The sequence below is a fragment of the Scyliorhinus torazame genome, chromosome 3 (genome assembly GCF_047496885.1).
Source record: "Scyliorhinus torazame isolate Kashiwa2021f chromosome 3, sScyTor2.1, whole genome shotgun sequence".
NCBI classification, from domain to species: domain Eukaryota; kingdom Metazoa; phylum Chordata; class Chondrichthyes; order Carcharhiniformes; family Scyliorhinidae; genus Scyliorhinus; species Scyliorhinus torazame.
In genome coordinates, this window is record NC_092709.1 from 59,890,173 (window position 1) to 59,915,786 (window position 25,614).

The following is a 25,614-nucleotide window of genomic DNA, read 5'->3' on the forward strand; positions in this document are numbered from 1 at the left end:
TTTGGGTTGTGGGGGTGAGACCCACACAAACATGGGGAGAATGTGCAAATTCCACACGAACAGTGACCCAGGACCAGGATCGAACCCGGGTCCTCGGCGCGTGAGACAGCAGCGCAACTATTGTGCAACAGTGTCGCCCTTCCATTGCCCATCTTGAACCGAGTGGCTTGCTGGGCCATTTCATAGAAACATAGAAAAGAGGAGCAGGAGGCAATTTGGCTCTTCGAGCCTGCTCCGCCATTCATTATGATCATAGCTGAATAACCTAATCCCCCTTTCCCCCATACCCTTTGATCCTCTTCACCCCAAGTGCTGTATCTAACTGTTTCTTGAAAACATACAACACTTTGGCCTCAACTACTTCCTGTGGTAATGAATTCCACACGCTTACCACTCTCTGGGTGAAGACATTTCTCCTCTTCTCTGTCCTAAATAGAATTTTATAGGTTTCTATGAGATTCCTCCCCTCATCCTTCTGAGCTCCAGCGAATACAATCCTAATCGACTCAATCTCTCATCATATGTTAGTTCCCGCCATCCCAGGAATCAGTCAGGTAAACTTTTGCTGCACTCCCTCTATAGCAAGAACACCTTCCTCAGATAAGTAGACTAAAACTGCACACAATATTCCAGGTGTAGTCTCACCATGGCCCTGTATAATTGCAGCAAGATATCCCTGCTCCTGTACTTGAATCCTCTCGCAATGAAGGCCAGTATACCATTTGTCTTCTTTACAACCTGCTGTACCAGCATGCTTACCCTCAGTGACTGGTGGACGAGGACACCCAGGTCTCGTTGCACATTCCCAATTCCTGGCCATTCAGATAATAGTCTGCCTTCTTGTTTTTGCAACCAAAGTGGATAACTTCGCATTTATCCAAATTATATTGCATCTACCATTCATTTTTCCACTCACTCAACTTGTCCAAATCACACTGAAGGATCTCTGCATCCTTCTCACAGCTCCACCCTCCCACACAACTTGGTGTAATCACAAATTTGGAGATTTTACATTTTGTCCCCTCATCTAAATCATTAACATATATTGTGAATGGCTGGGGTCCTAGCACCGATCCTTGCTGTACCCCGCTATTCACTATTACCAATTTGTAAAAGACCCATTAATTCCTTTGTTTTGTGTCTGCCATTTCTCTACTAATATTGATCTCCTTCAGTTCCTCCCTCTCACTAAACCCTGTATTCCCCAACATTTCTGGTAACTTATTTGTGTCCTCATTTGTGAAGACAAAACCAAAGCATGCATTTAGTTACTCAGCCATTTCTTTATCCCCTATTATACATTCCCCTGTTTCTGACATTTGTCTTCACCAACCTTTTTCTCTTCATGTACCTATAGAAATTTTTAGTCAGTTATGTTCACTGCAAGCTTACTCTCGTTCTCTACTTTTTAATAATTAAAAAAAATAATCTTTGTCACAAGTAGGCTTACATTAACACTGCAATGAAGTTACTGTGAAAAGCCCCTAATCGCCACATTCCAGCACCTGTTTTGAGTACAGAGGGAGAATTCAGAATATCCAAATTACCTAACAGCACGTCTTTCGGGACTTGTGGGAGGAGACCGGAGTACCCAGAGGAAACCCACGCATACAGAGAGAACGTGCACTCTGCACAGACAGTGACCCAAGCCCGGAATCGAACCTGAGACCCTGGCGCTGTGAAGCAACAGTGTTAACCACTGTGCTACTGTGCCGCCCTACGCAGAGAAGCAGTGGCAAATGAAAGTTTAAAACACAAAACTTCAAATACATTTGATGACTAAGCAGGGCGAGTTAGAGGACAAACCTCTTGATTTTTTTCAAGAGGTTGAGATTTTTCAAGAGGATGCAGTGAGATCTTAAATCATCAGCTGAAGTCATTATCAGAAATGTAACATTGAATAACAAAGCAAGTGAGATCGTGAGGACCAAGTAGGCTCAGCTGTCACATTAAAAGGTAAGTGAAAATGGTGGGTCGCGAAGTTTAAGTGGCATGGGTCATGAAGGTCAGCTGATGTGGGTAGCGAAGGAACGCCGGTTGGTAAAAATAGATCCCAGGCAAAAAAGTTTGGAAAACACGGTTCTAGAACTCTGCGTTCCTCCAACTGTGGTCTCTCACACTTCACCCACTCCTTTTGTCCGATCAATAGTGGTGGGGCATTCCGCTGTCCAGGCATAAACTGTGAAATTTCCTCCCACTTTTTATTTCTGGAATATAAGCTGATAAAGAGGATTGACAAAGTAGACGTAGGGCAAAGAAATACTGAAGGATTTGGGTGCCCTTGTACAAGAAACACCGAAAATGAACATGTGGGAACAACCAATTGGAAAGGCAAACGATTTGGAGTTTATTACAAAAGGTTTAAAGAATAAAGAAAAGTACAGCACAGGAACAGACCCTTCAGCCCCCCAAGCCTGCGCCTTTGAAGTAAATCTTTGCTACAATTAAGCACGGCTTTGGTAAGACACCATTTTGGTCTCTTGTGCTTGGCTTAGAGGGGGAAACATGCAGTTGAAGTGGATTGATTCCGATGCAAAGGGTGTCCTATCAGGCGAGTGGGTAAAATGGACCTATACTCTCTGAAACCTAAAAGAATGAGAGGTGATCAAATTGATAGCTATGAGACTCAAGAGGATTTGACAGGGTAAATTCTGAGACATGCTGAGATGCTGAAGTCTATGGGGAATGGACAGAGGATTGGCTATTTAGGACTGAAGAAATTTCTACATTCAAGAGGGTTGCCGATCTCTAGAATTCTTTACCCCAGAAAGCTGTGAATGCTTTGAACTAGAGCCCATTCAATGCATCTCTAAAGGAATCAAAAAATATGGGTATCAAACAAGAAAGTGGAGTAGAGATTCTGAATCAGCTATGATCTTGTTGTTTGGCACAGCAGGCTTGAGGGCAATTTGACCTACTCCTTTGGATAACCTCCTACTGCTAAATAGTGCTATGTAAATGTAAATTGGAGTGTATAATATTTGTTGATGAGAAGTTTATAAACTAGCATTATGAACATTTTAACAAAATTAATATTCTGCATGTTTACAAGTAAATATAAAAACTAAGTTAAGGTGTTATTTAGTTTCATACTTGCCAATTACAGGAATCAATTACCAATTTGGAATTAAATCTAATCTTCAATCAATACAGAAGCAGAGATAAACTGCATCAAATGCTTTCTTGTGTTATTTTCACCTCCCAACCCAACTATATGACAGCATATATGTAACTCCGTGGAAAAGTGACCTTTCATATACAAAAAATTTCTCACCCAAATCAACCGATGCATTTAGGAGGGGAAATAGCTACTTTTAAAAGGAAGAATAAAATGTTAGATTCTGGTAAATTAATCAGTTAAATAAAACAATTTTGCCACATTTATTAAACTGATAATTGTTTTATTTAAAACTCATCAGCACCACAAAATCTTACAGGATTCAGCGCTCTCTAGTTGTTGGAACATTTACAGTGCAGCAAATACAAATCATCAAATGACACAATTAGGATCTTTGGCCAGAAGCATCTGAACAAAGAAAATAATTGAGGGGTAGGACCATTTCCAGATCTTGAACGTGTTTGAGTGCGATATCTACTGACGTCTTCTGGGAGACTATGAATTAACAGGGCACCTCTGCCATCCAATTGCCCTGGTCATCACCCTATTTAGGGTGCCACTGGAGCTTTCCTCCAGCCACAAAGTTATGTCGGGTTTGCTACCCAACACATTCTATTTAGATTCCGGTGTCCTTTGCTGCCAAAGGGCCAGGAAAATTCTGGTTTGCACATATGTACAACAGAACAATGGTTTACAGTTGCATACTTTGAAAAATGAATTCCAGCTGTAAATATTTTTATCATAGCCATTTGCTGATCAGTGTTCTATAATTAGAAATACGGAAGTAGTAGCAACCACCATAACCAAATGGGTTGCAGTCGGACCAAAACCCTATGTTGTGTGCCATGTACCTTTGGTCGCAAATGTAAACACTTACATCAACTTTGCAGTCCACCTTCATGACGAGGTTAACCTTTCTTTGTGCGTACAACCCATCTACCTTCCACGTTGGATGACTGCAGATTTTCTGATCTTTTCATTCATTCTATAGGAATGTTCCTTCTCTTAACCAGTCTTCAGCAACTGTACACGTTTTAGATCTGGTGCCTGTGATAATTTCAGCATCTGCCCGCAGTACCAATAACACTAGATTTAAAGCCCTTCGCCAAGCTTCTAGCTTGACTGTTACATTATCATAGACTTTAAAGCAGTCTTCATTCAGACTCTGACAGGAAGCCCTGCATGGTACATCAGCAGTCACACATTGCTCTGATAACCCTGAAATGATAGGAAATAGCCCAACACTTTGGTGAAGGCACTTTTGCACTTCTGACAAAGCATCTAATGGTGTTCCATACATGCCAGTATTAACCATTGCAGTCACAAGGTACTCAGCCAAGCCATCAGCCAAAGCTTGCAAGACTTGTGATTTGTACAACGCTGCAGTGTCTGAAAACCATGAAGAACAATGTGCACCTATACTAGATATATCAGTTCCTGATTTGAAAGATTTTTTTATTAGCTGTTTTAGATGGCAGAGGCAAGCAAGTTCAGTGGCTCCTGCACCAGGAAAGATTTGTCTCTCACCAAGTGCATGTTTTAGGCGATATGCACAAGTCCAGAATTGGTCCGCTAATGTCTGCAGCTTGCAACCCAACGGGCTACAAAGCACTACCGTGGTGACAGCAGTTTTAGAAGTATTTATCTGCACAGCAACCTTTTCTCCCAAGTTCAGTATGCCTCCATTTCCTGTTTTCCAGAAACATAGATGTCCTCCAGTTCCCACACAATTCTCGTTTACTTGTGTAATGTAAGTTACAATGATACCTCCCATAACCTCTGCAAACCTCTGAAACACAGGGTTTTTCACTTCTTGAATTACTAAAATATTTTCTTGCATGCACATATCCATTAAATGTGGAGATGCTATCCCCTTTGTCAGAACTAAATTAATACGAAATGTATGAAGTATATCCATTGTTGTACGTAACCACTCTTCTTCTAAATTTTTAGAAATGCCCTCAACAGTCTGAGTGACTATTTTATTTGAAATTCTGTTGAACCCTGGATGAAGATACTTATCAGTCAAATCTCCATTTATAAATATAGTATGAAGAGGTAAAGCTGCTAAATGCTTGACAATTACAGACTGCTCTCCTGAGATCAATGTGATAAAACCAGGACCAACACAGGAATCATGCTCAGGTAGCCCTGGCAAGAAATAGGTAACCAAATTACCAATGTCAAATTCTGGGAGTATTTTGCTACTACTATTTTCTGCCAAAGTACTTTGAGTCTGAATTTTGTAAGCTTCTACTACTAACTTCATCATCCTCTGGTTTCCGTGGCTTAGTGACAAAGCCAATGCTGTAAAGCTGGCAGAATCAGCTGGAGTGACAAAGGAATCCTCTTCAAATCTATTTAACAAATCTGGCAAAGCTTCTTCTTGTCTGTTTCTATTAGAATTCCTGAAGTATCGACTCATATTTACCTTTGGTTTTATCCTGTTGCATGCAGAGTTCAGTTGACCTTGGTCAGAAGAGGCCCGAGTCATTATATTACTTGAAAAAGGCTGCAATAAGGAGCCAATCTCATTGTTAACATTGTAGTTGTTTGTGCAATTCCCTTTTACTGATGTATTTGACCGAAAGCGAGTGTGTTCCTTCACAACTGATTGCACTTCATTAGTCAGATGGGCAGGAGAGCTAGTTAAAGGACATGATAATTTTTCAAGTTTAAACATTTGTGGATGTTGTTCACACAGTGAGCTTTTCAAAATGCTATCAATGGATATCTGATGTGATGTTAATACCTCAAAGCAATGTTCTAGTCCTTCATACATCACAGATACTATGATTGGAATGGGAATCTCTTGCTTGATACAATTTAAAACAGCTTTGCTCCATGCTCCAGTAAGGAAAAGGAGGGTGGACGTTCCAGATTTGTATTGTTTGTAATGTGCCTGCACTGCTTCATTCAATAACTGTCCGATTGGACAATCCAACTGTAGATTCTCTAAAAGTCTGAATGCAGAGCAAATCACAACTGTTTCACCAGTGCGGTCATCTACAATAAACTTGTAGCATTTTCTGGAGCCAAGCAATGATTTGCCTGATGCAGCTACTGCAGCGATCTGTTCCAGGCCTAGATGAGATTTCCGGTTTATGAATAGGCACCGTATCCCAACAGACTGTAAAGGAAAGAGAAATTCAAAAATACCATTATACTTGTCGTAATTTTGTAAATTTAACCCTTTTTCCTCACTCTGTTTAATGCTAGAAACCTATGTCATGGTTTTTTTTTATTGTAGTGGTATCAATATGCTGTAGGAAAAATTAAATCTTTTAATACTTGTACCTCAAATTTTGAAATCGCTTTCACTGTTGTAATTTAATTCTCCCTGTACTTGTAGAAATCCAGACACTGCAAAAGTGACAGCTCTCTGGTTCGGACTGTCCTCATCAGTAACAACGTGGATTTAATGGCAGCCCTGGCAAATATAGTACTAGTTAACTGTGAGATGTACTTGTGGACAGCAAATTATGAAATCCTGCAGATATCATCAGTAGATCCATGGAAGTAACTGGAGGTGAAAAGTTTCAGGGCTACAGTAACCTTAAAGGTCACTGGCAATGTATGCCCACCTTGGACCTGCTGAAAACATCCAAACCTACTGATGCAATGTTATTTTGTCAATTTGAAAAGCTGATCCTCTGCCTATAAACATAATCCATCCATTATGTCTGCAGATAGTTCTTTTAGTGTCTAGGATTCAGGCCATAAGGTCCAGGAGACTGGTAGCCTTTTGTTCTATTTGTTTCCCCCAGTACGCTTCCAGTGATTCGGCTTTTCCCTCTCTTTCGCCTCTAGAATAGACCGTGTCTTATTCTTGAGAAGCTTTTTGTGTCTTTCACTGTGGAGGCAAATACAAAATACTTGTTCAAAGTCTCTGTCATTTCCCATTTTCCCCAGTCTCATCCTCTGAGGGACCAATGCTTTCTTCAGCTTTTATTTTTCATTTTATATATTCGAAGAAGCTTTTACTGCCTGTTTTTATATTTCTTGCCAGTTTTCCCTTACTCCAATTCTCTTTTTTAAAGTTAGACTTTGCTGGTTTCTAAAATTTTCAAAATCTCCGAGCCTACCATTAATCTTTGTAGCATTGTATGTCTTTTTCCAATTTGATACCATCCTTAATTATCCATATATAGGGATCCTTCTTAAAGCACCTTCCTTTCTCAATGAAATATACCTTAGTTATGAAGCATCTCCTTAAACGTCTGCCACTGCCTCTACCATCCTTCCTATTTTCCCAGTCCCCTTTAGCCAACTCGTACCCTTGCTATTGACTTGAAGTTTAAATCAGAAATAAATTAATATATGATAGCCATTACAGAGGTCTATTTACAAGGTGACCAAGGTTGGAACCGGAATACTTAACAGAATTTGCCATTTCAGGAAAAACAGGAATAAAAAAGGTGGGGTAGCTCTTAATAAAGGATGAGATCAGTACATAGTCATACAAACACACATTTCTCATCCTCAAACTGAATGAGAAATTCAATAATGTAATGATCACTCTTGTCCAGAGGCTCCTTTATTATGAGGTCACGAATGCATTGCACATTACCAATGGGCGGCACAATGATTAGCTCTGTGGCCTCAGGACCAGGAACCAATTCTGACCTTGGGTGACTGTGGAGTTTGCACTCTCCCAGTATCTGCATGGGTTCCCTCCGGTTTCCTCACGCAGTCCAAAGATGTGCAGGTGAATTGGCCATGTTAAAATTGACCCATATGTTAGGTGGCATTCCATGGATACTGCAGGGAGTGGGCTGAGGCTAGGATGCTCTTTCAGAGGGTCGGTGCATAATCGATGGGCCGAATGGCCTCCTTCTGCACTGCAGGGTTTCTATGAGGTCTAAAATAGTCTGTTCCTTGGTTGCACTAGCAAACTGCCGAGCAAGCACAATCATCCTGGCTGTCTGATGTGCAACCTGTCTGGCCTGTATAGGTCCCAACTACTCCAGAACTAGTTCCAATCTATCAGGAAATTTCCAGTCAGGAATTCATCTACTCTCTATTTTAAAATAGCTTTGTATTGGTAACATAGATGTGAAGTGGTGTTGGGATCCAAAAATGATCTGGGTGTCAGGCGATGGACCCGAAGGCATTTAAACTAGTCACAGAATGCCTTCAGTGCAGAAGGAGAACATTTGACCCATCATGTCTGCACCGACCCTCCGAAACAGCACTCTTCCTAGGCCCACTCCTCTGCCCTATTCCCCGTAACCCCACAAATCGATCATGGCCACACATCTTTGGACACTTAAGGGGCAATTTAGTATGGCCAGTCCACCTATCCTGCACATCTTTGGATTGGTTTCTAAAATATGGGGAACTTAAACGTGGGTGGCAAGACTAGACAATGGGGGTTTGTTGCTTGATAATTTTTCACTTCACCCAACCAAAAATAACCACACAACCCGCCATCACCCTAACCATGCTCCCCCTGATCACACTCTGCACTTTCACACATCTCCCCACCCGACCCCTTCCTCCTCTCGTCCTCCACCACCCTCGCCCCCTCAACCACCCCCCCCCTCCCTCCTCACCCTAACTGCCCCCTCACTAATCACCCTTTCACCACCCTCTCCCTAACCACCCTCGCCCCACCTCCATTTCCCTAACCGCCCCCCCTTACCCTAACCGAATACTTCGGCACTTTCGCTTTCTTTGGGACTCATAGGCATAGCGTCAGCTCCTCAGAACTCCCCATATGACCATGTGAGTGGGGAGTGAGCGCAGGGTAGCACCAAGAGGAATTTCCGCACAGTCTCCCAGTGCTTTACTCGGGAAACATGGAACAAACAAATGATGTCCCAGAAAAGCCAATGTGGGGCAAAACATGAGATAACATGGCAATTCCGCAAAATACTGGTCGATGGGTCACCCTGACCAAGCCCAACGTTTCTGGCCAGGGGGCCGGCCGAGGTTCCCCTCATTACCTGCGAATAGCCGGCCGCCTGCTCCATTTGCTGCACCGCCACCTCTCGAGCCCAGGCGGTTGCCAGGACATGGTCAACAAGCCAATTGCTGTGGTTGGGGGGGGGGGGGGGGGGGGGGGGGTTTGATTTGAGCGGGGCTGCCCCGCGCGCTGTGGCCTGTTTGAGCGGGGTTGCTGTGATACCGAGCGCGCGCCCGCCTCCCCCAACAAAGCCAAGCCTGATGATGTCATCAGCGACCCTCGGACACCATTGGCTGGTGAATGCACGTCATTGTCGGGCCGGCGCAGACGCCGGTCACTGAATGGTCAGCCGAGGTGTCAGTCAGAGTGACGTCATTGCGCCCCGCCTTCGGTTGTTGACGAGTGGTGTGTTTGTCCCGGCGAAATACAGTCCGGCTGTTGGGACCGTTTGTTTACGTTGGAAAATTGAAGCAGTAGCTGGAAGAGCTCAACATTGCAGTTTGTTTTGTTCATACACTTTCAGTGCTTACTCCGGACAATGGTAAGATTTTAAAAAAATCCTTATGGAATTGACAATTTGTTGAGTAATTCACGGATTGATCGGTTCTCCTCCACTTTAATACATTTACACATTAAATGGGTTGAGTGTGACACCCCCACCCATCCCGGTCAAATATTATCCGTCTGGAGGGATTTCTTGACTCCAATAAGTGGATGTTTTCAATCTTTAAGTCTGCAACTGCAAGTTTAGGTGAAGCAGAGTCACAATTTAGCCAATTTTAATAGACTTCAAAAATCCTCATTTTACTTTAAAGGAAAATGAATTATGCTGTCAGTTTAAAATATTTACAAATCCCAATATATTGGCTTCGTTTTATCCAAATCAGACATGTCAAATATCCGTTTCTGTTGACTGGCAGCTTGCTTTATAGCCAATGAGGCCACAGCAGCCATGTGCTATGAGCCCCAGCTCCAAAGCTCTCCAATCCCTAATCCTTTTGCAAAATGCTTCTGACTTTCAATTTCAGGAAAAGTTATTTTCGTCTTTGGTAGACCCGAATTGATGTAAGACATTCTGCCGGATTATTCATTGTCAAATGATTGCAATGATTTTATTGGGCTAATAATCTGCAGAATGTGTCAGTTTGAAAATTTTTAGTTACTTATAAAAATAAGGAAGTGAATTGTTTATTGCTTGTGTAAAAAAAAAAGCCAACCAATTCACTAATATCATTTTGGGAAGGAAATGTACCCCGGCCACCAGGCCTGGTATGACTCTCAAATGCCCGCTGAAGTAGTCAAGCAAGACACTCTGTTGTTCAAACCGGTGGAAAGCCAAAACAAGAGGCAAACTAAACTCTGCATTGAGTTCCGGAACACTACCAAGGCCTGCCCACTCGATCCTGCCAAGTTTTTCTTGCTAACATCTGGGGGCTAGTGCCATATTGGGAGAGTTGTCACGCAGATTAGTGGTGGACACATGTGACATAGTCATACTTACAGAATAGCCAGTATCTGAAACCCCTCTAATACAATCCCTGACTTTGTTGATGCACCAGAAGTCAAACATGGCTAGTCGCTGTTAGAATCTTCAACATTGACTCCAGACCCCATGTAGTTTTGTGGCCTCAGATCAAAAATGGGCAAGAAATCCTTTGGTTGATGCACATCTTCTGCCTTCCCACAGCTCAATTCAGTATTTAATGTATTCTGCATGTTGAACACCCACTCTCATTAACAACCCCACCATTGCGGATGTATTACAATGCCAGACCAGACCTCAACAATGGCTAGGACACTAGACAGAAACCCCAATATTTTATTTTAATTTTGTAAGACTGAGGAAAGGATACCTTGCTCCAGGAGTGATTGCACAAAAAAATAGGGGTATGGAATATTCAAACAAACTTTATTAATAACACATTATAAAGTCTTTAACATCACACCAGAAAATAACTTACAGTTGCCCCTTAAACAATCCTATTCAATACATTGCTATCTTTATTCCCACTTAAACAACAAGGAAAGAATATCTCCGCTCTCAATCCACTGTAAATACCACTGACATTCAGGAATACATGCAGGTTTTACAGAGATATTCTTTGAGAAAGAGACCTCTTGATACTGACCTAGAAACAGGAGTAGGCCACTCTGCCTCGAGCCATCATAGATCATGACTGATCTGTATTTTAACTCCAGCTTGGTTCAGTAACCTTTAATATCTTTGTCTAACAACAGTCTACCAGTCTCTTGACTTAGACTCAACAGCTTTTTGGGAGAAGAAAGTTCCAGATGTCCACTACCCTTTGTATGAAGAAGTGCTTTCTGACATCATCCCCGAATGGCCAAATTCTAATTTTAATTTCATGAAATAGTTCCGTGAACTGGGCACAACAAAGGCTACGTACGTGCCCCAGCTATATTTCAGCTTTGTGCTGAACACCTGTGTTCCAGGGCTAGCAGCACCACTAGCTAAACTATTCCAGTACAGCTACAACACTGGAATCTACCTGATAATGTGGAAAATTTACCCAGGTACGTTCTGTGCAAAAAGAAAAGCAGGGTAAAGCCAACCCAGTTAATTGTTGCCCTATCAATCTTGCGCAATGATCAGAAAAGCAGTCAAGGGATTCATCAATAATGCTTTCAGATGGCTTGTATTCATTTACCAATAACCTGCTCACTTAGGACATAATCACTTGGCTCCAGAACTTTGACAATCGTTCGCTTGAGATGAAGTCCAAATATTGGGTGCTAGCATTTGAGTGAGTGTGTCCCTAAAAAGCCCGAGTAAAACTGAAGTCCGTGAGGATTGGGGCAAATGTTCAAATGGCAGGGGTCATACCTCGAAAAAAAAGCAATGGTTGTGATGGTTAGAGGCCAATTCTCACAGTCCCAGGATGCTTCTGAAACGGTTCCTCAGGCTATTGTTTTCAGCTCAACTCTCTCCAGCTGTTCATGATGATCTTTCCCCATCATAAGGTCAGAATTTTATTTTTAAATATTCAAAGCATTTTTATATCAACAAATAAATACAGGCCGCTACCGATCTCACCTAAAAAGTTTACCACAAACCCGGTGGTGGTGGCAACATTGAATATCTGGGGACAGTGGAGGCGACAGAGAGGGGTGCTGGGAGCCCTGGTGGGGTCCCCAATCAGGAACAACCATAGGTTCGCCCCAGGAAGAATGGATGGAGGATTTCAGAGCTGGTACCAGTTGGGAATTAGGAGGGTGGGAGATTTATTTATAGATGGGACTTTTGCGAGCTTGGGAGCATTGGAGGAAAAGTATAAGTTGCCCCGGGGAAATTTCTTGAGATATATGCAGGTGAGGGCGTTTACTAGACAACAGGTGAGGGAATTTCCGTTGCTCCCGACACAGGGGATACAGGACAGGGTGCTTTCAGGGGTGTGGGTCGGAGAGGGCAAGGTGTCAGAGATTTACCGAGAGATGAGGGAAGAGGGGGAGGAGTCGGTGGGCGAACTAAAAGGAAAGTGGGAAGAAGAACTAGGGGAGGAGATAGAGGAGGGTATGTGGGCTGATGCCCTAAGCAGGGTAAATTCCTCTTCCTCATGCGCCAGGCTTAGCCTGATTCAATTTAAGGTGCTACATAACGGGAGCAAGATTGAGCAGGTTCTTTGGAGTGGAGGACAAATGTGGGAGGTGTGGCGGAAGCCCGGCAAACCACGCACATATGTTTTGGGCGTGCCCGGCACTGGAAGGGTATTGGAAGGGAGTGACGGGAGTGATTTCGCGGGTGGTGAAGGCCCGGGTCAAACCAGGCTGGGGGTTAGCTCTATTTGGAGTTGCGGAAGAGCCGGGAGTGCAGGAGGCGAAAGAGGCCGACGTTGTGGCCTTTGCGTCCCTAGTAGCCCGGCGCAGGATCCTACTCATGTGGAAGGAGGCGAAACCCCCCGGACTGGAGGCCTGGGTAAACGATATGGCGGGGTTCATTAAACTGGAGCAGATAAAGTTTGCCCTGAGAGGATCGGCTCAAGGGTTCACCAGGCGGTGGCAGCCATTTCTCGACTACCTAGGGGAACGTTAGAGGGAAGACAGATGACCAGCAGCAGCAACCCAGGGGGAAGGGGGGCGGGGTGGGGGGGGGGGGTTTAGTTTAGTTTAGGTAAAAGATAAAGGGGTTTTGTTACTTGTGTATTGTTAGAAATTTCTGTATTGTTATTGTTGCGTTTGCTTTGTAAGAGGGGAAAAATTGTTGTTTGGGAAAAAAATTTCAATAAAACATATTAAAAAAAAAAAGACAGAAGAACAATCCAACAACATTATAAACAACCAACACCCACTCCCCACACGCTCCCCTAATATCGGCCATCCCACCTTCCCCATTTTAACCTCCTTAACCCCCCATCTTCCCCCCCCGCTGACCCCTCAGACCTCCTTAAAGAAATCAATAAACGGCTTCCACCTCCAAGAGAACCCATCCGCCCACCTCCTCAAGAGGGACTTGATCTTATGCAGCCTCAGGAATTCCGTCAGGTCATTCACCCACACCTGCTTTCGTCGGTTCCGCCACGCAAGCAAGATCCGTCTCTGGGCCATCAGGGAGGCAAAGGCCAAAACATCGGCCTCTCTCACTCCCGGGTCTTCCAACACCCCGAATATCGCCACCTCTGCTCCACCTCGGAACCCATGCCAGAACCCCTTCAGCCTGGACATGCCCAGAACGTGGACTGTGATTCTCAGGCCTCCCTGTGCATCGCCCACACCTAACCTCTACCTCCTCAATGAATTTACTCATCCTTGCTAAACCCGCCCGCCCCCCCCCCCCCCCCCCCCCCCGTCTATTCCATGTCCTTTCTTTACTCAAGTTATACAGACTCTGATTTTGTATATTGTGTCTTAGGGGGTTTCCCTTATTGTGTTGAGCGAGGGAGGATCCTGAGGCACAGAACTGGTGGGTGTCTTGACGATTCTTCTTCTCGTTGGGTTTCCTCGGTGGAGGATGGTGCAAACCTTTCAGTATTGATGAGGCCGGAGTGGTGCCTCTGATGTGGCTGGAGAGGAGTGCGGTCTGTTGTGTAGTGAGTCTTGACGTGGTATGGGTATCCTTGGTTTTTCTGGCTCCTGTATACAAGAGTGTACAATGCCAGGCCATGCCTTGTATTACGGGTGGTATCCTGTTGTTCCCCTTAGCTTGGAATGTCCCTTCTTTGCATGGATGTTTTGGGAGACTGAGTTAGGTTTCTAATATGCAGCTTTTTCCTTTTTTGCCTTATGATGGGGGACTTGCTTCATTGGGCCATGTGCTCATGGCCATGTCTTGGTATCCTGTTAATGTGAGATCCTCTGCTCTTGGTCGTATCTTTTTATCCTGTCATTGTCAGTGTGATGTAAGATGCTAACCGCAATGATTACAATCTGAACTAACTATCAATAATTGCTGGTCTTGTGTATGTATAAATGTGTGGAATGATAATTGCTCTGTACTATGCTGGATTTGGGGGATTTGTTGCGTCTTGTGGTTATCTGCGAAATATCCTCTTAGAACTAATGTCTTTGGGCACAGACAGGTCATATATGTGAGAAAATGGACGTCATGATGTATTATTGATGCCTCCCGTATAATTGAAGTTGGGGGAGATATGTTTTGGTGCGCACCCGAATATGGCATGAAAATCTATATTTTCATTGGCTGTACGAGCATTCGCTACACGTGAAGGTCTGTGCCATTTTACCATGTTTTCATGGCTTTATCCTCTTCTCCCTCATTCTCTAGTTTAATCATTGGTACATAGGCACCAAGTTTAATGATTAAGCTGAATCAATTGTATTGTTCTCCTACCTGTTTCTGTATTCCTGTATGTTCAGGCACTTATGCTGTGCTCTACCAATCCTGAGCATTTGCTGTGTTATTTGTAAAAATGGAAAATCTCTAATAAAAATATATATTTTAAAAATGTCATCTGTCACATGTTCGCCCATTTCTCCAAATATGTGCAGTGTCCTAGAGTTTGTAGCAAATTGAAAGGAATAGGTTTCAGAAGCAAGACTAGGAAAAGAAAATGCACTTTAACAGATGAAATTGATTGGAGATATAAGGGGATTTTGATGTTGAGGTACATAGATCATTAAACGTGTCAGTGCAAATAGAAATGGACCTTAAAAGGCAAATACAATTTATTCCAGTAATTGTATGCAGTTTGACTATTTTAATTTCAGAAGGATGCAAGAGCACTAGGAATATGCTGCATGGATTTATTAGGATGTTACCATAAATGAGGGGTTATAGTTATGGTGCAAAACTTGAGAAGCAAGAGCTGAGAAGGAGAAGGAATGACCTGGCAGGTTTTCAGAGCTATAAACTGTAAGGATAAGGTAAATAGTGATGCGTTGTTTCCATAGGTCAGTGAGGGTAGCACAGTGGGTAGCACTGTTGCTTAACAATGCTGTGGGAGTGAATGTTCTACATCAGGGCAAAAGGCCATGCTGAAAAATAAATGCTGTTAGCAGACTGCAGGCAGTAAAAGTGTTGCTGTTTGCTGGTTCTGTGCAGGTGGAGCTTAGGAGAAGTCCTGGGGAGCTGAGAAGATGACAGATCATATGACCATGATTCGCTGGTCCTCGCCCACACTTCTCACGCTCATCTGTCACTCCCGGGAAAAACCCACTCATTCTTGCCCGAGTCATGTGTCCCCTGTGAACTGTCTCAGGCACCTCCTTGAGCACGAGGAGGTAGCTTTTACCCTTCGTAGCGCCTCACTCCATACTCCCCAGTTTATCTCCCCTCCCAGTTCCCCCTCCCACTTTTGCTTAATCTTCATCACCTGCTCACCTCGCTGCTCTCCCAGCCACCCGTATATATCTCCGATCCTGCCCTCCCCTTACACATCTGGAAGCAGCAGTGGCTTCAATATGGTGTACCTCGGCAACCTGGGGAACTCTTTCCAAATCTTCCACTCAAAGTCCCTTGCCTGCAAGTACCTAAACTCACTTAGTCTCGGGAGCTCTACCCTCTCCTTCAGTTCCTCTGTACTGGCAAACCCTTCTTCCAGGTACAGATTGCTCACCTTAACTCGCCCCACCTCTCTCCACTTCCTATACGTGCCATCAATCCACCCCCCCACCCGGCTCAAAACTGTTTTTTGCACAACGGCGTTAACACCGATATCCCCTCTATCCTAAAGTACCTCCTCAACTGGTTCCAGACCTTCACTGTGGACTAAACAAGAGGTCTCTACGAGTGCTTTCTTGGCGCCATTGGCAATGCCGCCGTCACACATAGCCCTCAAGCTGGACCCTAACAGGATTCTTCCTTCATCCTAATCTATTCTACCCCATCTCCTTCTCACTAACGCCTCACCTTCTCCACTTCACTGCCCTGTAATAATGTAGCAGGTTTGGCAAAGCCAACCATCCCTTCTGCCTCTGTCTCTGTAACAGGGTCATCTTAACCCTTGCCCATACAAAGTGTGAAATAATCATATCCCGTTTTCGAAAGAAGGCCTTTGGTCCAAAGATCGGGAGTGTCTGGAATATGAACAGGAATCTCGGCAGAATGTTCATTTTCACCACTTGGACCCTCCCTGTCAAGTGCAGCGTCTCCCACCTCTTCAGATCCTCCCCAACCTCCTCCTCCAGTTTTGTTAAATTCCATTTGTGTAGCATCGCCCATTCCCTCGCTGCCTTAATCCCCATTTATCTAAACCTGTCTCTGGCCACCTTAAATGGCATCCCCCCTAGATTGGCTTGCTGACCCAACTCATTCACCGGGAACACCTCGCTTTTCCCTACATTTAACTTGTATCCCGAGAACGCCCCAAACTTCCCCAACCGGCCCGTGATCCTCTCCATGCTCTCCAGGGAGTTCAAAACCTACAATAGTAGGTCGTCCATGTATAGCGACACTCGATGCTCCCTCTGTCCCCTCGTAATCCCTCGCCATTCTGCCGACCCCCCTAAAAGCCATTGCCGGATGCTCTATAGCCAGCGCAAATAGCAGCAGCGACCCCTGTCTTGTTCCCCTGTGCAGTCCAAAGTTTTGTGAACCCATGTCATTGGTACACACTCTCGCATCGGTGCCACATATAACTGCCGCACCCATGCCACAAACTTCAGCCCAAATTCAAACCTTTCCAGGACCTGGAATAGATAACGCTACTCCGCTCGGTCGAATGCCATCTCTGAGTCCATGGACACCACTACTTTCGGCACCTGGGCTCTCGACAGGGTCATGATCATGTTTAACAGCCACCTTATATTACTGGAAAGTTGCCTGCCCTTGAGGAAGCTTGTCTGGTCCTCCGCAACCACCCCTTCCCGATACCAACTTACCCAGTACTTTCACATCCGTATTTAAAAGCGGTGTGGGTCTATGTGACCCACATTCCAACGGGTCCTTCCCCTTTTTTGGTATTAATGTGGTCGTTGCTTGTGTCATCGTCTCCGGCAACTCCCCACTTTCCAACACCTCATTAAACGCCTCCAAAAGATGCGGTGCCGTGTTCGTCGCAAACTCCTTATAGAATTCTGCTGGGTAACCACCGGGCCCCGAGGCCTTCCCTGACTTTATACCCCTTATGCTATCCAATACCTCCCTCAGCCCCAAGGGATCCTCTAGTGCCTGCCTCTTCTCTTCCTCCAACTGTGGAAACTTCAGTTTGTCGATAAGAATTATCCCATGTCCCCCTCTTCATCCCTTGGTCCGCGCTGTACAGCTCCTTATAGTAATCCTTAAACACCTCGTTTATCTTCCCTGGCTCCGACACCACATCCCCTGCCCCAGTCCGTATCTTCAATATTTCCCTGGACGGGACCTGCCTCCGTAGCTGATGCACTAACATTCGACTCGCCTTCTCCTCATATTCGTACTGCACCCCCCTTGCCCTACGCAACTGTCCTACCCATATTCGTACTGCACCCCCCTTGCCCTACGCAACTGTCCTACCATCTTCCCCGTCGTCAACCTATCAAATTGCCCCTGTGATTTTTTTTTTTTTGTTCCTCGCCAATCCCTCAGAGATGGGCGCCCTCGAGTATTCCCTATCTACCTCCACTATCTCGTTCATTAGCCGTTCATATTCATCCCTCCTTTCCCTACCCGCATGTGCTTTGAACGAGATCATCTCCCCTCGGACCACCTGGTTGTTCTCACTTGGAATGGTGTGGGGTAGTGCCCATGTGTGTGGGTGGTGACATTGGGTGGGGGATGTGGGGGACCTTCAAGCTCACTTAGAGATCGGGATACCCTTTCAAAATGGTGGCCCAATATCTGAGTTCAGATCCCCCCAAAAAATTCTAAGTGCACTAAACCGGTGAGGACCACCCCAGGGTCCAAAAAAGTGAGTATGTGTCATTGAATAGTGGTGGGAAACATGCCAGCAGCGGCGGTGGGAAACTCCCCGAAAAACCCGGCACAAATTAACTTCGAAATTCGTCCGGAGAATCGCGCCTATTGTTCTTTCCCCCTCTCCTGTGCCCGAACCAGAGATGATTGTATGCATGGACGCTGAGAAAGTGTTTGATAGGGTGGAGTGGAGATATCTTTTCGAGATCCTTGGGAGGTTTAGTTTGGGGCAAAAGTTCATTTTGTGGGTTTGACTGTTGTATGATGTTCTCATAGCTAGTAAGCACTAATACCTTGAGCTTGGGCTATTTTTTGTTGAACAGGGGTGCAAGACAGGGATGTCCACTATCTCCCTGTTTATGATTGAACCATTGACCATAGCATTGAGACCGTCCGATAAGTGGAAGGGGATAAGGCGGATGAAGGGAATATAGGGGGCTGGATTCTCCGCACCCCGACGCCAAAATCATGGCCGGCGCCGGGGCGGAGAATCCATTTCCCCGCATGGAATCGGGACCGGCACCGGTTCCCCGATTCTGCGGGCCCCGAACAGCGGCGTACTCGCGCCGCCTAGCACCTACCTGGGGCCATTGCTGGAGGCCCCCTCCGCCCCTACCGGCCGAAGTCCCACAGAGTGGATCTAATATGGTTCTGCCAGTCGGGAAGCTAGCGTGGCGAGTGCAGACTCAGTCCGCGACCGCCCTGGTCGGGGGCAGGCCAATCGGTGGGCAGGGGGGCCTTGTACCCGGCCGGGCAATGTTTGGGCTGGCGGTCAGGGTTGGGCGCACGGCCAATCGGGGGGGTCTATTTTTGGGGAACTGCTCCGTGGTCTGAGTCCGCCATGGAGCAAGGTGAGGCCGCTGCCGTGTGCATGCGCGGCCTCTGACCCGGAAGTGCGGGGGCCCATATCTGCAGCAAAAGCTGCTAGATTTACGTCGGGTCCCTGCCAGTTTTTCTGGCGTGAAAGTCCACAGTTTGTATGACGGCGTGGGGACATAGTCCCAATCACAGAGAATCCAGGGTGTCTTTGTATGCAAATGATTTGCTCCTTTATATTACGGATCCAGTTTCTACTATGGATGAGATACTGAAGCTACTTAGGAGTTTTGGCTCCTTTTCTGGGTATAAGTTGAATCTGGATAAAAGCGAATACTTTCCTGTTTATCCCCCAGGGATGGGAGCCAATTTGGGGATGTTATTTTGTCTTGCCAGATCTAACTTTCATTATCTTGGTATCCAGATGGCCAATGATTATACCTCGCTTCATAAATTGATCTATGGTAGTTTGGTGAGTAGGGTTAAATTTGACTTGCAAAAGTGGGATAATTTCCCCCTGTCCTTGGCAGGCAGGATCCAGACTATTAAAATGAATGTCCTCCTCAGGTTTTAATTTATTTTTCAATGTCTCCACACTTTTCTCCCTTAGCCCTTTTTTTGTTGGGGTTAACTCCTTTATTTGGGCGGGCAAGACCCCAAGGATATAGAACGTTTCTCCAGAGGGATAGACGGTTGTGGGATTTAGCCTTGCCCAATTTGCTATTTTATTATTGGGTGGCCAACATTGAGAAGTTGCCGGGGTGGCGAGCAATCCAATTTCCACATGGGGACAAATGGAGCTGAGTTCTTGTAGGGGATCTAGTTTGGGTGCCTTGGTAACTGTCTCGCTTACCTTATCCACTGCGAGGTTTTCTTCGAACCCGATGGTGGCGTCCACCCTGAGAATATGGAAGGAACTTAGACAACACTTTAAGCTTAGCTCCATGTAATTGTTGGCTCTATCTGTGGTAACCATCTTTTTGTGCAATCAAGTTTAGACTCGATGTTTAGGTTGTCGGAGGGGAAGGATCATGAGAGGTTTGCGGTCTTGTTTGTGGAAGCGTGGTTTGCTAGCTTTGAGGAGCTGTTGGTAAAGCTTCAGTTCTCTGGGATAAACCTGTTCTGATACTTCCAGATTCGTAACATTTTGCAAAAGACTTTTCCCTCATTTCCCTTGTCACCACCGTCCTCCATGTTGAGGAGGATTCTGTCTTTAGCCGTGTCTGGTAGGGGGAGTATTTTGGGTATCCATGGCCAGGTCTTGTCAGGAAGTCTGCTCTAGTGGATAAGGTGAAGGCAAAGTGGGAGGGAGAATTGTGACCTATTTTGGATGAGGAGATGAGAAGTTAAGCCCTCCGCAGGGTAAACTCCATGCCCTCATGTGTGTAACTCAGCCTGATCCAGTTTAAGGTGTGCATGGGGCTCATCTGACCAAAGTTAGGATGAATGGTTTCTTTTCGGGAGTGAAGAGTAAGTGTGAGCAGTGTTCTTGGGGGCTAGCTAACCACACTCGTATGTTCTGGTCATGTCCCAAGTTACTCAGCTTTTGGGTCTCCTTCTTTAACACCAAGTCAGTAATTCTTAACATCGAACTGGGGCCTTGACCTTTGGTGACCATATTTCAGGTATCGGACTTGCCGCACTGCAGACGGGGTGAAGGCAGATGTTCTCGCCTTTGCCTCGTTAATAGCCTGGAGACGAGTTCTGCTTGGGTGGAGGTCACTTACTCTACCCAATGCCTCCACCTAGTTGGATGACCTCATGAAATTTTTGAATTTGGAGAAGGTCGAATATATCATCAAAAACATTCCCATACATTTTGTCTCACTCAAAATCTAAGCTTATGCTGTGTAAATGTGCATTGAGATAGAGCATCACGGCACAGTGGTTAGCACTGCTGCCTCACGGCGCCGAGGTCCCAGGTTCGATCCTGGCCCTGAGTCACTGTCCGTGTGGAGTTTGCACATTCTCCCCGTGTTTGCATGGGTTTCGCCCCCCAGAACCCAAAGATGTGCAGGGTAGGTGGATTGGCCGCGTCCTAAATTGCCCTTAATTGGAAAAAATGAATTGGGTACTCTAATTTTTTTTTTAAATGTGCATTGAGATCATGGACGGGATTCTCCGTTTGCCGACGCTGAAATCGCAAAACACGATTTGCCAGAGAATAGGTTTCGACGGCAAAATCCCGGTGGGCGCCGATTTAACGCCAAATCGTGATTCTCGTCACCTCGACAGCGGCGTCATTGCGTACCGGAACGCACATACAGTAAACACAGCTTGCATATCATTAGTGGGCCCGACCCGGTATTCTCCGGGGCCTCCGCGATTCTCCTCTGATGGGCCAAGTTCGTGATGGCGCGGTTCACTTGTGCTTTTAAAATCTTGAACGCGGCGTGGTGGCTGATGACGGAGAGAGAGGAGGTAGGACACAGGGAGAAACATAACCCTGGCGAGGGCAGTGTGTCAGCTGACGGTACCCCTGGCACCACGAATGGGTGCCAGGGCCAGAGGCCCCCACGGTACCGGCCACTGATGGGGCCAGGGGTGCAGGGATGGGGGGAGCGACATGTGGAGACAGAGCCCGCAGTGCCAACCAGAGGCAACATGTAGCCCGGTGGACCTGGTTGGGCACGGGGTTAAGCACCATGCTAACATGTCAGCCTTTCACCCCTTGCAGACAATGGATATTGGAATTCAACTAGCAATGGTGGTCTTCACGCTGGTTGTTCTGTACAAGCGTGTGCTACTCGAGGAGGAGGAGGAACCTGCAGCAGTGGAGTGGGCAGCAGCGGAGCATGCCGCAGAGGGACAGGAGGTTGCCCAAGTTGGAGAGCCAGCCGTCCAATAGGCCGAGTAGGAGGAGGTGCCAAGGATGCGCCGCATGTGGCCTCGTGTGTACCGGCGATGCCTGTCATTCGAGGAGGTGCCTGACCTGGCGTGCTGTCGAAGACTCCGGCTGAGCATAGAGACAGTGCGACATATCTACCAGATGATGGCACACCTGGCACCGTGGGGGTATGGGGGAGGACACCCACTCCCGGTGGCCCTCAAGGTGAAAGTTGCCCTGAACGTTTACGCCACAGCATCCTTCCAGGTGCCGAGTGGGGACCTGTCTGGCATCTCACAGACTTCAATGCACAGGTGCATCCGTGCTGAAACGGAGGCCCGATATGCCCAGGTGACCAATATGGGTCCTGGTATGTGGGGCAGAGTGGGGGTTCGCCCATCCTCTGGATTGAGAGTGGGGGAGTAACATTACGGGTGTGTGGGACACTGGTTAGTGCCAGAGCACAGTGCTGTCCACTCACCCTGGCCGTCTTGATGTCGTGCAGTTTCTTCCAGCACTGCTGGCCAGTTGGGGTGGTGTTGCTGGTAGCGCTGACCACTTCTGCCACCTGCGCCCAGACACGACGAACAGCGGCAGCTGGCAACCTCTTTCCCAGGCCGGGGTACAGGGTCACCCTCTTCTATTCCACTGTGTCCATAAGACATAGGAGCAGAATTAGGTCACTCGGCTCATCGAGTCTGCTCTGCCATTCAATCATGGCTGATATTTTCTCATTCCCATTCTCCTGCCTTCTCCCCATAACCCCTGATCCCCTTATTAATAAGACTATAAGACATAGGAGCAGAATTGGGTCCAGGAGGGTCTCCAGCTCGCCGTTGGTGAAACGGGGTGCCGCTCTCCTTGCCATCTTGTTGGCTGGGGTGGTGTGTGTGGGGAGTGAAGTGTATATATGTGGCTGCAGCTTGTCAGCCTCCTGAGTGTCAATCGCAAAACCAGTGAATCCTGCACCATTTCTCATTAGAATCGATTGTGTTCCACATGGCGCCAGTGCTAGCCTCTTAACTGTAGCAAACTCGTTCCAAGTGCGGTGCCAGTTTTTCTGTCGTGAAAGTCCACGAATTCTGCATTGGCATCAACATTTAGTCTTCGAAACAGAGAATCCTGCCCCATGTACTGAAGGACATTGTCTATTTCTTAGTTTTATTTTTGAATCAAGAATGCAGTTAGGCACATTTAGGTTCCCAATTAGCGACATAGCTAAAATATTGAACAACACAAACAAAGACTTAGTTGTGCATTTTGCTTGCTTGAGTATAAGACTTTATTTCAAATTGCTTTTGAAGTAAAGTTGATATTTTCCATTTAATTAGTATGGGGCAACCAATGTAAAATTTTAACTTGATATATAACTTGGGAATGCAATGGATTGAATTTTTGTTCCCATCAAGAGTGGGAATTATGATGGGTGGGGGCACTAAATTTAGGATGATAGAAAAAGTCAGTTTCTCCAACAGGATACTCGTTTGGAGTTTTGTTCTCACAATTTTGACTGTGGTTTAAAGGCAGGTCGAATTTCCTGCTGATCTATGTCGGGAATCACATTTGCATGTATTTCCATCTCATGAATGCTTATTAAAAGACCAACTAGTGGAATTATATCCCACTTCAAATTAAGTGCCCCGCCAGTGGATAATTAGAATGGTCCGTTTTGTGACTGTGCATAAGTGGTGTGCACCTGGCGAGCTTCAGTTCATCAACGACCTCTGGGTACATGGACGCTGCATTGCTTTCATCTTATTTTACGAGGGTCTTTGAGAGTTTTGGGTTGTCCTTGGAAGGTGGATAGGGTGTCCCTAGAAGGGGGTGTGGGGTGTCTGGGGAAGGGGGTGTGGGGTGTCTGGGGAAGGGGGTGTGGGGTGTCTGGGGAAGGGAGAGTGGGGTGTCTGGGGGAGAGTGGGGTATCTGGGGAAGGGAGAGTGGGGTATCTGGGGAAGGGAGGGTGGGGTGTCTGGGTAAGGGGGGGATGGGGTGTCTTGCAGGGTGGGATGGGTGAGGTACTGGGGTAGAACTTTGTCCTGATGGTTGGATGGAACAGTGAAAATCAGAGGGTGTAGTGGGAAGCAGTAGGGTGAGAGTCTGGCAGGTGATGGTGTCATTGGGTGGGTCAAGGAAGGGGACAAGACATGGCTTGGAGGGGAGGGGGCAGAGTGGTTATGGGAATGTAATGGGTGTCTGTTCTGAGAGGAGGAATGGCATGTGGAGGTGGATATTAATTGAGTCTGGGGGGAGGTTCAAGGGTGACAGAAGGGAGCGGAATGGTGATGTTGGATGGATCTATGATGATAGGTAGAGGTTGGTGAATGGTTGCACTTCACATCACTTGCTCTCCACATGAAACCTTGAAGTGGGAAGTGGGGTTCCTTTCAGGTGGGTGGAATTCAAGGTCAGCACAAATAATTCTGAGGCAACTGGATGACAGATATGTTCAATTGTGTTCTCTGCTCTATAGTGTAGGCCGCATGACAGCAGGTTGATTCCCGAATCATGGGTCTCATAATACTGAGATCCCAGCAAGGTATGGAACTGCCATTCATTCTGTGCCATGTGCCACCGTCTTCAGCGAGAAGCAGGGACGAAGGGTGGCAGGTGGATACATTCGAGGGGCATAGTTGGTAGAGGGCCGCCAACTTGTAATTCCGAAATTTACAATCTCCCAGATGAATGGTCATGGCTGACAAGAGATCATGGGCAGGATTCTCCAATTTTGAGTCTTAGTGCTGATGCCAGTGTGGAAACAGTGGTATTTTACAACAGCAACAACAGCGCAACAGGTGCACTGATTCAGCAACTCTAAATAGGCTAGCACAGATCGCCACATGGAACACAACCAGTTCCAGGTGAAACGGTGCTGGATTCGCCGGGTCCGTGATTGGTGCGCATGAGGCTCATACACCGCAGCCGCATTTAACGATCCCCCCACCCCCACACACACACACACGCACACCGTCCCAGTCAACAAGATGGCTGCAAGGAGAGCAGCGCCATGGTTCAGGGATGCCGAGCTGGATACCCTCCTGGATGCCGTGGAGGAAAGGTGGATGACGCTGTACCCCGGCCTGGGAGGAAGGCCACCAGGCGCTGCCATTTGCCGTACCTGAGCGCAGGTGGAAGAGGCGGTCAGTGTTGTGGGCAACGACTTCCTCGGGGTGACCAGGGTGAGTTGGCTGCACTGTGCCCCTGGCACTAACCCTGCCCTCCCACACACCCGTAACCCTATCTCACCCACCTCCCCCAGGAGAAGGCCGTGCACAACCGCCAGGAGTGGGAGATGACCGGCGGGGGACCACCAAACCTGCGGCTCCTCACCATGCCCGAGCAGAGGGCACTGGACGTGGTCGGCGGCCCGGAGGAAAGGGAGGTCGCCGACATGGAGGTCAGCGGCAGGCGAGCAAGTGAGACCCTGCTTAGCTGCGCATCCCCATGACATGTGTCGACACCCGCCGACCCCTGTTGTACCTTCTAAACCACAGTGTGTGTCTGTAACCCATATAGGTTGGACAAATGTCCACAAGTTGTTCAATATAGTAATAGTTTATTATACGCACACACACTGAACACACACATACAAGTTGCACTCTAAACTAACACACAAGAACGACCCTAACTTCACGTCCAGG

At 46.5% G+C, this 25,614-nt stretch overlaps 2 protein-coding genes across 2 annotated transcripts in view; one reads left to right on the forward strand and one right to left on the reverse strand.

Moving 5' to 3' along the window:
• Window positions 1-3,380: 3,380 nt before the first annotated feature.
• bbs12 (Bardet-Biedl syndrome 12) lies at window positions 3,381-9,200 on the reverse strand. The gene is made up of 2 exons (XM_072495702.1): window positions 9,067-9,200; window positions 3,381-6,248 (listed from the first exon to the last, which is right to left on the reverse strand). Exons 1-2 carry the CDS (start codon window positions 9,091-9,093, stop codon window positions 4,104-4,106), a joined length of 2,172 nt encoding a protein of 723 aa, XP_072351803.1. The 5' UTR covers window positions 9,094-9,200; the 3' UTR covers window positions 3,381-4,103.
• A 190-nt stretch (window positions 9,201-9,390) lies between these two features.
• cetn4 (centrin 4) overlaps window positions 9,391-25,614 on the forward strand; it is a 51,504-nt gene continuing 35,280 nt past the window's right edge. The window contains exon 1 of the mRNA XM_072495703.1: window positions 9,391-9,567. Within this exon, the coding sequence (XP_072351804.1) occupies window positions 9,565-9,567 (3 nt within the window). The 5' untranslated portion in view covers window positions 9,391-9,564. The remainder of the gene's footprint in view (window positions 9,568-25,614) is intronic.